We start from the raw sequence: 18,412 nt of genomic DNA on the forward strand, positions 1-18,412 counted from the left end.
TTTTTGGGCACCCTGTATAAATAAATATGTTAATGTTTATATGAGTGAATAGAGAATTGAATAACCTTTCAAATGAGCTATCATACGACTCCTATTCTTATTTAAAAAATCATCGATTGCGTCATCACGCCCAGATGGATGACGTCACTAGTATGATATATATGCCAAAAATTATAATTTAAAAATAAAAATCGACCTGATTCGTAATTTATCTCTATAGTCGCCCGCTCTCGAGAAAATGAATTTATTCCAACTCAAACGTCCTCACTGTACCTATAACTTCAGAGGCTTATATCTTAAAACTATGATTTTTTGGAGATACGCGCCCATTGAGACTTTTGTTCTACACATCAAGAACTACCAGAACCCAAAGTTTCAGAGCATTTGACAGGGAGCCATTTCCCATAAGGTTTCTGCGGGGTCCTTCTCAAAATTAAAAAATTCATATTTTGCCCAATTTGAGTCCCAAACTTAAACTGCTACACTTTTCTACTATGAAATTTGCCGCTCGTTCTTCTCGTGTGCTCAGAATTTTTCTACGGCTTACGGTTCGTTATTTCGTAAACCGATTACGCTAGAGAAAAAATTTTAGTACGGTTCTGTTCAGAATTAGCTGGGACTATACCTGCTTAATTTCGTACTTTTCTCGTCATTATTGTGAGAGCAACGGTGTCATGGGCAAACCGCCTGATGACCTACAGGTATAAAAAATAGATAACAACCTATTCTGCCGAATACACGTGTACAAGTCCTGACGCACTCTCTGATTGGACTAGAATATGATGCGGCTGTATTTTCGTTTTGCAACGAAATTGAAAACGGTTATTCATTTTTGATAAAATAAAGAGTTTATCCGAAGAAATAAAAAATATTAGGGTGTCTACCCCCCTTATGACCTACGGATATGAAAAATAGATAGCAACCTATTCTCAGTCCTGCCGAATATACGTGGAAAATTTCATAAAAATCGGTCAAACCGTTTTGGAGAAATACGGCAACTAACACTGTGAAAATAGAATTTTATACATATAGGCGGGTTGACATTACTAGTGAATAACGAACGTGGCTCACGCTTACGTATTTTGCCCGTGCTTTTGTTAGATATTTTATTATCTATGTTCAAACTCGAGCAGTACATTTGTTTTTATGCAATGCATAAATACATCGAGTTTGAAAATGATAATAAACGTAATACGTAAGCATGAGCCACACGTTCGTTATTCACTAGTAATGTCAACCCGCCTTAAAGATGTAAATATTTTGGTGACTACTAAAATGACTATATTATAAAACCGTATAAACCTTCCTCGAACTTTCATAAATAATTCAACATCAAAATTAGCCAAATCGGTCCAGCCATTCCTGAATTTTGGCGAGACTAACGAACAGCAATTGATTTTTATATACAAGATGTAAAAATTTAGATGGATATTAAAAAATAACAGCTAAAGATAGAAAAGTGAAAACTTAGGGTTGTATTTACCTTTGCCTTTCACATCATATAAAATTAAGAAAAATCAGTTTGTCCAAAAAATAAAAAAATATATTAGGGGGCAGCCCCCGTTATGACGTACGAAAAATAAATAACAAACTATTCTCAGTACGGTCGAATATACGATTAAAATTTCATAAAAATCTATTCAATCGTTCTCGAGTTATAAGTGTTGATAACTAACACCACTTTCTTTTGTTTATATAGATGTAAAATATTTAAATGGCTATTATGATATTAAAAAATAAATAATGGTCGACGATAGAAAAGTGAAAAATTATCTTTGTGATTAATCTCTAAGTGATTAATGTATCTTAACGTTCCACATTATATAAAATTCCGGTATAACTGCAACTTCCGGTATAACCGGAAGTAGCAAATAGATAAAAATATTTTCATTAAATAGATCACTCTTCAAAACCCCTTCATTCCAATTTTCATGATTTTGTTGCCTTTGGTTCTCGAGATATTTCTAATAGGCCTTTTATCTGCCTCACCCTGTATGTCATGCTTGCTTTCTATTAGGACACGATGTATCTGATTTCTTACTTTTCCATCGGGGGAAGTTCATGTTATGATAATATGGTTTATGATTTTGTTGAAGTAAAATTTCTGTAGACTGGAATCTTGTTTCAAATATATATTGCCGTTATGATCAATAGAACTGTCCTTCTAATAATTGTATTCTTCGGTAGTTTTAGACTTTCTGGTAGGCATATTAGTTTAAAAAGCCCCTATAGGGCTACAAACATATGAACAAAACGTTTTCGCTCTGTAACAAGAGCGTCATCAGTGTTACAGGAACATGGTGAGCCAACCAAAAAATACAAAGGTCAAAGCCTTTCAAAAACAGACAAAAGTCTCATATTAATGTAAAAATAGCAAAATCCAAAGGATGGATATAATTCCTAAGGATACGGCCCTAGGGCAACATACGACTCCTACACGTGGTAAGTGGGTCAAAAGGTCATATGTTGCCCTAGGGCCGTATCCTTAGGAATTATATCATTATATTACATAATGACCTAATTGTGACCTTTTGACCCACTTCCACGTGTGGGAGTCATATGTTGCCCTAGGGCCGTATCCTTAGAAATTATATCCATCCTTTGGATTTTGCTATTTTTACATTATTATGAGACTTTTGTCTGTTTTTGAAAGGCTTTGACCTTTGTATTTTTTGGCTGGCTCACCATGTTCTTGTAACACTGATGATGCTCTTGTTACAGAGCGAAAACGTTTTGTTCATATGTTTGTAGCCCTATAGGGGCTTTTTAAACTAATATACCTTTTACCAAGACAAATGTTTTTTTAAATTTTACTTGTAATTAATGGTATACAGCCAGCTACAGGAAATTCTTCCTTGTGGATTTCTGGTATATATTTTAATAAAGCATTCGATTAATCTTCTTTATATGCCTCATCCTTTAAGTACATTGGCGATCATCATGCCATCAAGCGGTTCCTAAGCGATTCTTCTTCTTTAAGTGCCATCTCCGCGACAGTGAACGGCAATCATCATAGCTATTCGGATTTTAGAGACGGCTGCTGTAAAAAGTTAATTTGATGTACATGCGTACCATTCTCTCAGGTTGAGCAGCCACGATATTCTGCGTCTCCCTATGCTTCTTTTTCATTGAATAATCAATTTCAATAATTGATAATATTTTAATAATATTTTCAATAATTTCCCTGCATAATTAATTGGAGCAAGTTGTATCTCTCTCCACGTGTAATATGTCCGAGATATTCTAATTTTCTTGTTTTGATTGTACAGGGTGTAACAAAAATACAGGTCATAAATTAAATTACCTATTCTGGGACCAAAAATACATAGTTCGAATGAACCTAACTTACCTTAGTACAAATATGCACATAAAAAAAGTTACAGCCATTTGAAGTTATAAAATGAAAATCGATTTTTTCGAATATATCGAAAAATAATAGAGATTTTTTATTGAAAATGGTCATGTGACATTTTTATGGCAGGAATATCTTAAAAAAAAATATAGTAAAATTTGTGCACCCCATAAAAATGTTATGGGAGTTTTGTTCCCTTAAACCCCCCCAAACTTTTATGTACGTTCCAATTGAATTATTATTGTGACACCATTAGTTAAATTCAATATTTTAAAACTTTTTTGGCTCTTAGTATTTTTTCGACAAGGCAGTTTTTATCGAGTTGCGGCTTCTTTTCTAATATGTTTACATAAAGATTTTATGGGGGTTTTGTTCCTTTAAACCCCCCAACTGGTTGTGTACGTTCCAATTAAACTATTACTGCGATACCATTAGTTAGACATAGTGTTTTTAAAACTTTTTTGCTTCTTTGTATTTTTTCGATAAGGCACCTTTTATCGAGATGTGGCTTCTTTTTTAATATGGTTCAAAATATACCAAAAAATGTAAATCATAAATAAATTTTCCTATTATTATCAAGTCTCCATAATCGTACAAAGCCATATACAAATATGTGGTGGATTTGACAAATATGTAAAATATCTCGATTAAAACTGACTTTTCAAAAAAGTACTAGGAGGCAAAAAAGTTTTTAAAACATTGTGTTTAACTAATGGTACTACAATAATAATTAAATTGTAACAAAAATGCAGGTCATAAGCATTTTTGTTACACCCTGTATTTAAGATTTCCATTTCTTTATTCATCTTTCTAATAACCTCTTTGTTTGTGACGTGTTCTGTCCACGATATTTTCAGAATTCATCTGTACACCCACAGCTCTAATGATTCTAGTTTTTTCATCGATGCGGCATTCGAAGCTTCTATTCCATAAAACAAAGTCGAGAAAACGTAGCACCTAGCCAACCTAACTCTTAGCTCCAACTTCAAATCTCTTGTGTAAAGTACTTTTCTCATTTTGTTAAAATTTTCTTCTATTCTGATTTTCTGATTTTTATTTCCTGGATCACCTGGAGTTGATCATTGTTCCAATATATGCATATTGGTCGACTCGATCGATATTGGATCCGTTTATGAAGATATTCTCGTTATTTCTTTGAGTTTTTCCATATTCTCATAAACTGTGTCTTCTTGACGTTCATCGTTAGACCGTATTCTCTTGTCCAAACTGCGCTATTCTTGTCGCCAGTCTCTGAAGATCCCAATATTTTTGGCTAAGATGACAGTGTCATCCGCATACCTAATGTTGTTAATGGGAACCAGTCATCTCAGGAACAAGATCATCTTAAGCGATTAATAGTCTTAAAAAAACGAAAAAGATAATACGTACTAGATATACTATTTTGATAATATTCAAATATGTGTACCTACAATGCATTGATGCTAGACAATAAAAATTAGATGGCAATCTGTCATATTTATAATTTCCTGATAAGTTGATTACTCAATTACTCAGATAAATAGTTTCAAGATTAGTTACAGGTACAAGTGACGAATACCTAAAGATAAGTAACGTTGAGTAAATATATTATAAAACTCTTATCATTAGTATCAGTATCTCCAAGACCGTAGACAATGTGACAAGCGAAAAATCAAGGGAACACCGTATCGCGTGTTTGTGTAATTGTGTAGTTTTAATTTATTTACTTTAATAACTAATTTTCTTCTTGTGAAATGGGACGACACAGAATATGTCGTGCTATAACTATTCGAATCGTGTTCATTATCCATTCGTTGATAGCAATTGGACAAGTTGCTTATATGAAAGATGACAGATGGTATTGGTATTTGTGTTGCCCGCTACTTCTTATGGTGCTAGAGACTGTAGTGACGTTGACCCTGACAAGAAACCTCGAATGGAGTTGGTATGGCTGTTTTATTAGTAACATGAATATATAACATGTGCGCATTACTTTTTTAATGTAATTGCAAGTGAAACTTGTTTTTATTTAACTTATACAGCTATTCAAAAATTATACCCTTTTAATTATAACTTCTTTGAAGTCTGTTGTTCTTTTTGCTTCCGCCTGGTTTTTATTCTATAATTTATTTGTATCGGGCAATCTTTACATAAGGCCTAACGAGATTAATTGTTTGTAATTTATTTTATCAGTTATTGTGTGTCTTATTTTCATTACATCTCTCATTCTTGTATTTGTCACATTGTCCGTTCTTCAAGTACCTAGGTACCTCGAAGTGCAATATGCAATTACATCCTTGTAATTGAAAAAAAAATTTGAAAAATTATCGATAACATAACCTTAATTTCTGTTATTTCAATTCTGATAACTCTTTTAATATTAATTTTACAAAAAAAAGTTATTCCTAATAAAAGTTCTGCATGGTCTAAAACCTAAAATACAACCACCTTATATCAAATTTTATCAATTTTATACGAGGTATGTAAAAAAAGATAAATTTAGATCCAAAGTAAAGTACCTTTATAGTTCAGACTATTTCAATTAGAAGAATGTAATTACATACTGAAATATAGTTTTTAATTCTAAATAACTTTTTATAATAACAATTTTCGATATTGTGAAAAATAAAGGTATTTTACTCTTGAGCGGAATTAATATTTTTTGTCATCTTCTTCTTCAGCCTGTGTTCGTCCACTGCTGGACATAGGCCTCTTCCATTTGCTTCCATCGATTTCTACTCTTGGCAATTCTCATCCACTGTTTGCCCGCGACTTGTTTGATATCATCTGCCCACCTCTTCTGCGGTCTGCCTACTCCTCGCCTGTTCTCTCTTGGTCTCCAGTTTGTTAGTCTCTGTGTCCATTTTTCGGGATTATCTCGGGCAACATGTCCGACCCATTGCCACTTGAGCCTTGCTATACGTTCTGCGACATCAGTAATCTTTGTTCTTTCACGAATGTCGATATTTCGAATTTTGTCTCTCAAACTAATCCCTAGCATGACCCTCTCCACCGCTCTTTGAGTTGAACTGAGCTGCTCTAAGGTTTTCTTTGTAAAGGCCATGGTCTCCAGTCCATATGTAGTTACAGGAAAGATACATTTGTCATAAACTCTACGTTTTAGACACATTGGTATATCTCTATTCTTCAAGATAAAGCTTAACTTGCCGAAAGCTACCCAAGACAATTTTATGCGTCTTTTTATTTCGGCTATTTGGTTTTCTTTGCCGATTTTAATGGTCTGTCCAAGATATATATAGTGGTCTACATTTTCAAGACTGACGTTGCCAATAACAAGATTAGTTTGTACATTACTCATTATTTTTGTTTTCTGAAGATTCATTTTGAGATCTATTTTATTTGACTGCTGGTTTAGTTCCTTCATCATTTGTTACAGTTCCTTGATATATGTACTGAATAATACTATGTCGTCCGCAAACCTCAAATGACTCAAACGTACACCATCAATGTTTAGACCTTTTTCCTCCCAGTCGAGCTGTTTGAATACATTTTCCAATGCTAAGGTAAAAAGTTTTGGTCAAAACTTTTTTTTTCATACCTCGTAAAAAATTGATAAAAATTGACATAATATGGTTGTATTTTAGGTTTTAGACCATGCAGAACTTTTTATTAAGAATCACTTTTTATCGTAAAATTAATAATAAAAGAGTTATCAGAATTGAAATAACTGAAAATTATGTTAGTTATCCATCATTTTCCAAAAAAAATTTCAATTAGAAGGATTTAATTGCATATTAGAATATAGTTTTTAATTCTAAACAACTTTTCATAATAACAATTTGTTTAATGGCCTTGGCATAGCCAATTGACCAGACTATTTTGGAATTTGTATTCACAGATCTACAATCAAGAGTTCGAGTTAGTATAGGCCAGGGTAATAAGGCAAAAATATACCCTGTTCGTGACACTCGAGCAGCCAGGGTACTGAAGCGTTTTTTCGACAGGTGATACCTATGAGAACAAATTGTAACTATTTCCTGCGTAGGATCTGGCGTCCATTTTTATTTATAAACAATTTAATGTCGAAAAACGGCATTTTTCCCGTTTTTTCTCAAATCAATGGAAAACAGTGTACCTTGTGGATACATTAGTACAAAAATTTTCGAGAGCATGGAAAACCTTTAAAATGACGTATTACAAAGTTTGGTACACTTATTTATTGTTAATATAATTGAGAAAAAAGGTCAAAATTTCAAAAAAATTAATTTTGCAATAGGTACCTATTGTAAAAATTAGTGTACAACTTTGAAATTTTTGTCAAATGAGGTTTCATTAGTGCTTAATACGTGACAAAAATTTCGAAGCAATTCATTCAATTGTTTATATTTTATTCAAATTGTTTATCCCAGAGAGCTTTTTTTTACAATAAAATAAGTCAGAAAAACAGAGTGTTAGAACCATTCTGCAGGTGTCAAATAAAAGAGCATAAGCTAAACTTTTAAACTTGTTTAAAAAAAGTTAATAAAAAGTGCATTTATTAGTAATAAATAATTATGCAAAAGTCTCGTCAATTTTTCCTTATAAACAATTTGAATAGCTTTTTTGTTATGGCCGGTACAAACATTTCTTTACATATTCTACAAGATGGTATTTTTACACGAACTTAAAAAAAATAATTTAGCATAGGTCAATTAGGCCCAAAGTTAGCAACATTTTTTTAAAAATTTACAGCTAATTTGTTTATAATAAATAAGTATCGAAAATAGCGCTTTTTCACTTTTAAAGACACGAAGTATTCATAAAAAAATTTTGGCTCTATTTGCTTTTTAAGGGAGTCGTCAATAAAGCTTCAGAAATGAAGTATGTAAATCCATGCGACCTAAAATTGAAATATTAACTTCAAAATCCTACAGTTTTTTGTATCTTGGGAACCAACCAATGGATTTTAATGTTTTTTTTTAATTTGTATGTATTTTTAGCGTACTTTACAAGTGTGGAGTCAGTTGATTCATAAATTATAATAACCAATTTAATTTATTTAAACAAAAAAAAAAAACAATTTATTTAATTTTTTACCGTGTTTTAGGTGCACAACTACCAAGTAATGTTATGTATATAATAATTGATAAAAAATTGTTATGAATAAATATAATATATACAGGGAGGGTCTAAGTTATGGAAAAAATTAATTTTCTCTAAAATGAAGGATTGTGGAGAAATCCCGAAACAGGTCGATTTTTATTTTTAAATTACAATGTTTTGGCATATATTTCAGATTAGTGACGTCATCCACCAGAGCGTAATGATGTAATCGATGATTTTTTAAATTATGAATAGGGGTCGTGTGACACCCCATTTGAAAGGTTGTTCAATTCTCTATTCAGTAATATAAACATTAATATCATTAATCATACAGGGTGGCCAAAAAAATAATTTTTGAATTAAATTAATTGACGAAAAAAGAAGAATGTATACAGCTTATTTATCTCAAAATACTTTCTATCGCTGTCAGAAAATTGAAAAATATGTTTTTGGCAAATAAACATTGATTTTCGCTCAAATTAAATGTTAAAACTGCAAAGAGGTTGTTTGTGATTTAATTTAAGCGAAAAGAAATGTTTATTTGTGAAATAATTTTTTTTTATTTACTGACAGCAGTACAATGTATTTTGAGTTAAATAAATTACATACATTCTTTTTTTTGCGTCAATTAATTTAATTCAAAAATTATTATTTTGGTCACCCTGTATAAATAAATATATTATTGTTTATATTACTGAATAGACAATTGAACACCCTTTCAAATGAGGTGCCACATGACCCCTATTCCCATTTTAAAAAAATCATCGATTACGTCATCACGCTCAGATGGATGACGACACTAGTATAAAACATATACCAAAAAAATTGTAATTTAAAAATAAAAATCGACCTGTTTCGGGATTTTTCTTCAAAGTCGTCGATTTTGGAGAAAATGAATTTATTCCATAATTTAGCCCCTCTTTGTGTCCCAGGGCTAGGGCTCTTCGGGACAGGGTGTCCCGAAAAGATTGGTCATAAATTATACCACACATTCTGGAGTCAAAAATAGTTCGATTGAACCCCTAACTTACCTTAGTACAAATGTGCTCATAAAAAAAGTTATAGCCCTTTGAAGTTGAAGCGTTTTACCTGTCTGCTCTATGGGATCAAAGAAAGACTATCTATAGAGATACTGGGGGGTCAGAATGGGGCTAGTAGAAGGAACAGACACGTAAAGCTTTATGCGAACGGCAGCTCATTTTTTGTGCGGTGGCAGGTCGTAGATTCGTTGGGAGGGGTAGGAGGGTTTAAAGAAGACTAACTACATAACCAAATAAGCAAAGGATACTTACACAGACTTGAGGACTTTCCTACTATTTAAAAAAATTGGGACGCCGTTTGAAAAATCCTCAAATTCTCATATCGAGTACTTACTGGAAAGCAACTGGGGGACATTCTCGTAGATTCCTCGTTGGGGTTATAGTGGGCTACAAATTATTATCATATGGCTTCTATGCCATATCATTTTCTTCTGTTCTAAAACTTATTTCGCTTGTATTAGTTATCTGTTAATAATTTTCTTAAATAAAGAGGTTACAGAAATAAAGATGTGTACATTTTATAATGTTTATTTAAACCTTAATACCTTTTTATTTTTATTGAGAATAGACACATTCTCAAACCAGAAATGAATAATAATAACAAAATACATGATTTTACAATTTTTAACCTTATTTTTAGCAGTGTACCAAAACAAAAATTTGACATGGCTGTCAAATGTCACTGCCATCTAATATTTACTTTACATTAAAATTTTTAGAGAATCCATGTTGAAAACAACATATTTAATTATGTAAAACCTTTACCATTAATATCCACTTGTGAATTTATTTAAAATAAACATTATCATACCTTAAAACAAAAATCCATGTCACAACACTTGGAACTTCAAAATTTTCCATTCAGACGGGGCTGGGAGGGGAAGATATTCAAATCATTACAAAACTGGATAAAATCGATACCAAATAATATCATCTGGGCATTTCTTACTGGAACATGAACAAATCCAAAACATCATAAAAATAGCAACAGCTACATAAAGGACAGGAACCAGGAAACCACGCACTTCTTTTTTATTACCACCGGCAAACCAAACTGCATAACAATAGAACTATTTCACAATAATATATCCATTAAAATGCCGTGAAACTATTGTCATTATATTCGTTGACATTTACTGGGCAAACTGCCAGTCTTTCACTTCTTTTACCATAAAAATAAAACCATTTTGCCGGCAAAGTGCGACTTTCTACGAGTCTGTTGGTTGAGTTCTAACAAAAAGATGTTTACTGAAGTGATGTACTTTTAGAACTGGCTTTACATCGTCACGTCTCTCTCGCGTCCAAACGATGCATTTCTTCTCGATCGTTTGGCCAAAACTATTGACCAATCGTCAACTACAACTCAAGGATCTTTCAAAATGCAGACCAATAATAACATGGGATTTTTAGCGCTCAAAACTTAAAGGAAAAACACTGAACCTTTTAGAGGATTCATTCTCGAATAATGGATGTTTTCAATAACAATCTACGTAGTTGGTTATTGCTACACAAATAAATAGGAAATTTCCTAACCTTTACAATGCGAACAGGAGCGGCTTAGGAAATTTTAAAGATATATAAACTCGCAAAATATATTAAAAAAATTAATATTTTTCTTGGGATAGGATTAAAATTAATGGATATTTTTTATAAAATATTGTAGTAGAAATCCATCTGCTACAATAGCCTCCTCGGAAGAGAGGAAACTGGATTACCAATTCAGTTTTCGATAACTACAAAAATCCAACATTGACTTCTTGGGTGTGACAGGACAACAATACAAAAATATTTAAATAATGGCTAATGGGGATTAAACAAAAACAAAAACATCATTGTTAGGGAGTGGGCTAGCGTGCCATCAATCGCCAGACTCTTTAAAGTCGAGTAGACTTAAATGTTTCTTGACTCTACAAAGAACTGTAGGTGACAAGAGTTTCTGTGCCTTGGGAAAGAAATAATCTTGTGCCCTGTGTGGACCTCGCTGACATCCACTGCAGTAACACAAGTGACATATATACTATATATACCATATAATATATACCATATAGCAGGGCAGACACAGCCTCATCACCTCGTTGCCTAACCAGGATTGGTTTTCAAAAACTAAAAAAATCTTTCTGAGCTCTTGGCTCAGCAGATTGGCATCTGCTTAAACTCTAAACACCTAGCGAGTTTCACGGGACTTTTATCGGCAACGGTTCTGCAAAAGGAGGATTTAGACAATCCAGTCTAAATACCTCGTCGAGATAAAATGTCACAAATAACTTATCTCAACAACTCATTCAAACAAAACCAACAAAGGGGGGGGGGGTGCGTGTGACAACATAAAAAGACCAAAAAAAAACTAGTATACTGGTTTCAAACGGGATATCAAACCATTTAATCAAGACCAAAAAAAATGAACGTAACACATGACATAGGAAATACTACATCATTACGTTTTCAATCAACAGTCCTACCTAGGACATAAAAGAATTTCATGAAAGTTCACAAGACAACTTTCTCATTTTCAAATCACAAACTGGGATATTCTTTATTTTTCAAAACCGGGGATATGATCTTACTTTTCCAAAACATGAGTAGATCTTACTTTTCCAAAACAATGGGTAGACTTTATTTTTCCAAAACATGAGTAGACTTCACTCTTCCAAACTGGGGTTAGACTACTTTTTCAAAACAGGGATGAAAGCAAACACACAAGGGAAAGACCAAAGGGACATTGGAAAGAATGACAATTCCGACGAACGACCACTTCCATTTATCCACCGAAAGCAAGCTTCACCTGTACTCAACGCGGCCAGATCCTAAGCTCACCAGCCTTGTCACAGCTTCTGCTCTTGGCCTACTTTCAATGAACAAACACAAGAGAGGTCAACGAACTATTCGCCAAAAAAAATCAAACTCCATCACGGACATGGGCTAACAGACAATACGGGATAACAGACTCTAAAATTTCCAGACAAAACAGGGATAGACAAACAAGCAGGGAACAAACAGATTCATAAGACATTTAGACATTCTTCATATACATGGGCTTACAAACACAAATAAATATTGAAATTTGGTTCTTATATATACTCCATATACATGGGTTTACAAACACAAATAAATATTGAAATTTGGTTCTTATATGAGCTTACACAAATAAAACCGTTCTTGCTCCGACTATTAATGGGAGTATTCCCAGACAACTGTAAAACACTTCCTCATCACAAGTATTACACTTGTGATATGCCAGATACAAGAAAACATACACATCATTTAATTAATAAGTGGAGGGGCCTCGCCACGGTTTCCCTCTTCACTTTTTCATGGGGTTACTTTTTCTTCACTTCTAACATGAACAAATCCATATATCAAGGGTTTTTTTTTAAAACAGTGTCGACAGAGTACGCTATCTTCAAATCAAAAAGTGATAGCTTTTCTCCTGGCTGCTTGAAAAAACAAGGGGTCTACTTCTTCATTAATAAGTGGAGGGGCCTCGCCACGGTTTCCCTCTTCACTTCTTCATGAACAAGTGGAGGGGCCTCGCCACGGTTTCCCTCTTCACTTCTTCATGGGGTTACTTCTTCAAGGACGACTTCTCCAACTAACCTGTGGCATAACATACCCAATATAGATAGGCTTCGCTGGAAAATCACGGAACTTACTCACACAGACCATACCGAATTAGCTCATACACGGACCATACCAACTATTATCACACATCTACTCAAACGACCAAATCAATAATCACAAAAAACGTTTATTCTGTAAAAAACTGATGATCTACAAGAATACATGCAAAAAAATATAACATATTGTTATACTCTATAAGTGGATTCAATATTCTAAACATTTTAATTGTAACTTTTAGCAAAATTTAAAAAAAAATTTTTAACGTTACTTTTTTTACCAAAATTTTCTAAAAAAAATTTTTTACTTTATTTTTACTCAACTGTTTGTCTATATATTTCATAAATATTTTCCAAAAAATTTAACCAATGCTTTCATCATGGGTACAATATCAATACAATATAGTAAGTACGTCACAATTTTTAACATACTATTCTGTTGTACGATACATAAAATACAATACCAGTATACTACGGTTTACATAATATGGGGTTATAAGTTAAATACACTATGATGTATGAAATGGTACATGCCTATACAATCAGCAGCATGACCAAATCAACACCACAACAAAATGTGTACATACTTACACCTCTTTGGAAAAATTATTAACATTCTGCAACAAAAAATACAAAAATTGGCTCTTTCATGGGGACTAACAGACTGAAACAGTTTCGGGGGGCACTAACAGACATGAAACAGTTTCTGGGGGCAAGACAAGAGGAATCTGGGCTAAACTACATGGAAAGACTGGGGCGATATTTACTCGGGTCAAACTTCAGGGTGTACGATATAAGTATTACAAGTGTAACACTAAGTGGGGGGTGGCTAAAGACATTGGGGACTAGTAGATAGGCTAACTACTAGTTGAACATGTCTACAAGCTAGACTTGTAACAATGGGCATACAAAACATGACAAGAGTCGAGCTTCCATGTTGTCGGAAACACCTGCACCACAAACTGAGATCGGCTGCCCAAGGGGACGGGCACTGCCTAACAGTTGTAGTACAAATGAGACCGAAAGGAGGCTAAAAGGACATGGTAGTGGGCACATGCTAATGGGGTCAGGGGGGCTAAAAATGGATCGAGCCCCACGTTGGGCGCCAGTTGAAGCGTTTTACCTGTCTGCTCTATGGGATCAAAGAAAGACTATCTATAGAGATACTGGGGGGTCAGAATGGGGCTAGTAGAAGGAACAGACACGTAAAGCTTTATGCGAACGGCAGCTCATTTTTTGTGCGGTGGCAGGTCGTAGATTCGTTGGGAGGGGTAGGAGGGTTTAAAGAAGACTAACTACATAACCAAATAAGCAAAGGATACTTACACAGACTTGAGGACTTTCCTACTATTTAAAAAAATTGGGACGCCGTTTGAAAAATCCTCAAATTCTCATATCGAGTACTTACTGGAAAGCAACTGGGGGACATTCTCGTAGATTCCTCGTTGGGGTTATAGTGGGCTACAAATTATTATCATATGGCTTCTATGCCATATCATTTTCTTCTGTTCTAAAACTTATTTCGCTTGTATTAGTTATCTGTTAATAATTTTCTTAAATAAAGAGGTTACAGAAATAAAGATGTGTACATTTTATAATGTTTATTTAAACCTTAATACCTTTTTATTTTTATTGAGAATAGACACATTCTCAAACCAGAAATGAATAATAATAACAAAATACATGATTTTACAATTTTTAACCTTATTTTTAGCAGTGTACCAAAACAAAAATTTGACATGGCTGTCAAATGTCACTGCCATCTAATATTTACTTTACATTAAAATTTTTAGAGAATCCATGTTGAAAACAACATATTTAATTATGTAAAACCTTTACCATTAATATCCACTTGTGAATTTATTTAAAATAAACATTATCATACCTTAAAACAAAAATCCATGTCACAACACTTGGAACTTCAAAATTTTCCATTCAGACGGGGCTGGGAGGGGAAGATATTCAAATCATTACAAAACTGGATAAAATCGATACCAAATAATATCATCTGGGCATTTCTTACTGGAACATGAACAAATCCAAAACATCATAAAAATAGCAACAGCTACATAAAGGACAGGAACCAGGAAACCACGCACTTCTTTTTTATTACCACCGGCAAACCAAACTGCATAACAATAGAACTATTTCACAATAATATATCCATTAAAATGCCGTGAAACTATTGTCATTATATTCGTTGACATTTACTGGGCAAACTGCCAGTCTTTCACTTCTTTTACCATAAAAATAAAACCATTTTGCCGGCAAAGTGCGACTTTCTACGAGTCTGTTGGTTGAGTTCTAACAAAAAGATGTTTACTGAAGTGATGTACTTTTAGAACTGGCTTTACATCGTCACGTCTCTCTCGCGTCCAAACGATGCATTTCTTCTCGATCGTTCGGCCAAAACTATTGACCAATCGTCAACTACAACTCAAGGATCTTTCAAAATGCAGACCAATAATAACATGGGATTTTTAGCGCTCAAAACTTAAAGGAAAAACACTGAACCTTTTAGAGGATTCATTCTCGAATAATGGATGTTTTCAATAACAATCTACGTAGTTGGTTATTGCTACACAAATAAATAGGAAATTTCCTAACCTTTACAATGCGAACAGGAGCGGCTTAGGAAATTTTAAAGATATATAAACTCGCAAAATATATTAAAAAAATTAATATTTTTCTTGGGATAGGATTAAAATTAATGGATATTTTTTATAAAATATTGTAGTAGAAATCCATCTGCTACAAAGTTACAAAATGAAAATCGATTTTTTTCAATATATTGAAAACTATTAAAGATTTTTTATTGAAAATGGACATGTTTTTTTTTTTTCTTATGGCAGGATCATCGTAAAACAAAATTATAATGAGATTTGTCTACCCCATAAACATTTTATGGGGGTTTTGATCCATTAAACCCCCCCCCCCCCAAACTTTTGTGTACGTTCCAATTAATTCATTATTGTGGTACCATTAGATAAACACAACGTTTTTAAAACTTTTTTGCTTCTTAGTATTTTTTCGATAAGCGAGTATTTATCGAGACGCGGCTTCTTTTTTAATATAATTACATAAAATTTTTATGGGAGTTTTGTTCCTTTAAACCCCCCAAATGTTTGTGTACGTTCCAATTAAACTATTATTGTGGTACCATTAGATAAACAAAGTGTGTTTAAAACTTTTTTGCCTCTTAGTCTTTTTTTGATAAGTAACCTTTTATCGAGATGTGGCTTCTTTTTCAAAATATACCTAAAAATGTAAATTATAAATACATTGAAGGAAACCAGAGAAGAAACATCGAAAATATATGTTGGACATAGAAATCTCGAAATGATACAGATAGCAGAATGTGCATTTGCAGATGATCTCGTTGTGTTTGGAAGAGATGAGGCCGCACTACAGAGAAACCTCCAAATATGGAGGGATAAACTTGAAAAACGTAATCTGAGGATTAACGAAAGTAAAACTAAGGTCATGATATGTGGGAAAACAGATAAACGTACAAAAATTAAAATCAATAACGACACCCTAGAACAAGATGAAACTTTCAAATACCTGGGAGTTCAAATAGAGAGTAGGGGTGCACACGATACTGAGATAAACAACAGAATAGCAAGCGCAGCCCGCATATACCATGCAATTAAGAGCACATTTCTATCGAAAAAAGAAGTAGGTATCCCAAAAAGCCAAGATAACAATCTACAACACAGTTTTCGTACCTATCCTAACATTTGGATGTGAAAGCTGGACGCTCACCACCAGACTAAAGAAGAAACTGCAAAGCATGGAAATGAAGTATTTAAGAAGAGTACTAGGTGTGACCAGGATGGACAGGATACGGAATGAGGAAATAAGAGAACGCCTTAAAGTCCAACCAATAGAGAAGAAAATTGAAGCAGCCCAGTTAAGATGGTACGGCCACATGGTTAGGATGGATAAAGGAAGGCCAGTAAAACAAGTTTGGGAAGCGAGAAGAAACCTGAAAAGACCAAGGGGCAGGCCCATGAAGACCTGGGACGATGAAATCGCTGCCATCCTAGACAAGAGAGGAGTCACTAAAGAACAAGCGAAGAAAATGGCAAGAAATAAGAAGGATTGGAGGAAGTTTGTGTACGAGGCATAAAAACAGAATTTATTTTAGACATTATACCCAACACCTTAGGGTAGAAGGGTTATCGATTATATATATATATATATATATATATATATATATATATATATATATATATATATATATATATATATATACAGAGAGAGTCTGTAAAGTGGAATAAATTCAATATCTCAAATACTAATTGTTTTTTTGGAAAATGCTCAGACCCGTCGATTAGTATTTCAAATTGTCCTTTTTGACATTCAATAAAAATGTATACAGGGTGTCCCAATTTAGAGATATGACGTCATCGTCGATTTTCTTAAATGGCAACACTGTCATTTTGATAGCTAATTTGATAGGGTTTGTAAAGTTATACATAACTGCAAAATATCAAATTTTTATTCTCTACCATTTACAAGATAATAGAAAATAACAAAGTTATATCTGTAATTTGGAATATATTCAATAATTAAAATACTAACTGTTTTTTTGAAAAATGCTCAGACCCGTCGATTAGTATATCAAATTGTCCTTTTTGACATATAATAATAATGTATACAGGGTGTCCCAATTTAGAGATATGACGTCATCGTTGATTTTCTTAAATGGCAACACTGTCATTTTGATAGCTATTTTGATAGGGTGTGTAAAGTTATACACAACTGCAAAATTTCAAATTTGTATTCTCTACCATTTAGATGATAATAAAAAATAACAAAGTTATGAAAAAGAAGTAATCAACTAATAATTGAATTTAATTATTTCAATAAATTAAGCAAAAACTCATAATGTTGCCCTCAATTATTGTCAAATTGTCAATGGGCAACGTTATGAGCATTTGCTTAATTGAAATAAATAAATTCAATTATTATTTGATTACTTCTTGTTCTTCATAACTTTGTTATTTTTTATTATCTTGTAAATGGTAGGGAATAAAATTTTGAAATTTTTCAGATGTGTATAACTTTACACACGCTATCAAAATAGCTATCAAAATGATAGTGTTGCCATTTAAGAAAATCAACGATGACGTCATATCTCTAAATTGGGACACCCTGTATACATTATTATTATATGTCAAAAATGACAATTTGATATACTAATCGACGGGTCTGAGCATTTTTCAAAAAAACAGTTAGTATTTTAATTATTGAATATATTCCAAATTACAGATATAACTTTGTTATTTTCTATTATCTTGTAAATGGTAGAGAATAAAAATTTGATATTTTGCAGTTATGTATAACTTTACAAACCCTATCAAATTAGCTATCAAAAT

At 33.0% G+C, this 18,412-nt stretch overlaps 1 protein-coding gene across 2 annotated transcripts in view; it reads left to right on the plus strand.

The window, feature by feature from the left end:
• Positions 1–18,412, plus strand: part of LOC114335267 (transmembrane protein 26) — a 261,871-nt gene that overhangs the window by 25,047 nt on the left and 218,412 nt on the right. The window contains exon 1 of one of the 2 annotated variants that reach the window (XM_028285484.2): positions 4,958–5,276. The exons of the other annotated variant lie outside the window; for it this stretch is intronic. Coding sequence (XP_028141285.1) covers positions 5,086–5,276 — 191 coding nt within the window. The 5' untranslated portion in view covers positions 4,958–5,085. Of the gene's footprint in view, positions 1–4,957; positions 5,277–18,412 lie in introns of those variants that run through there. 2 annotated transcript variants of the gene reach the window in all.

The sequence above is a fragment of the Diabrotica virgifera genome, chromosome 4 (assembly GCF_917563875.1).
Source record: "Diabrotica virgifera virgifera chromosome 4, PGI_DIABVI_V3a".
Taxonomy (NCBI): domain Eukaryota; kingdom Metazoa; phylum Arthropoda; class Insecta; order Coleoptera; family Chrysomelidae; genus Diabrotica; species Diabrotica virgifera.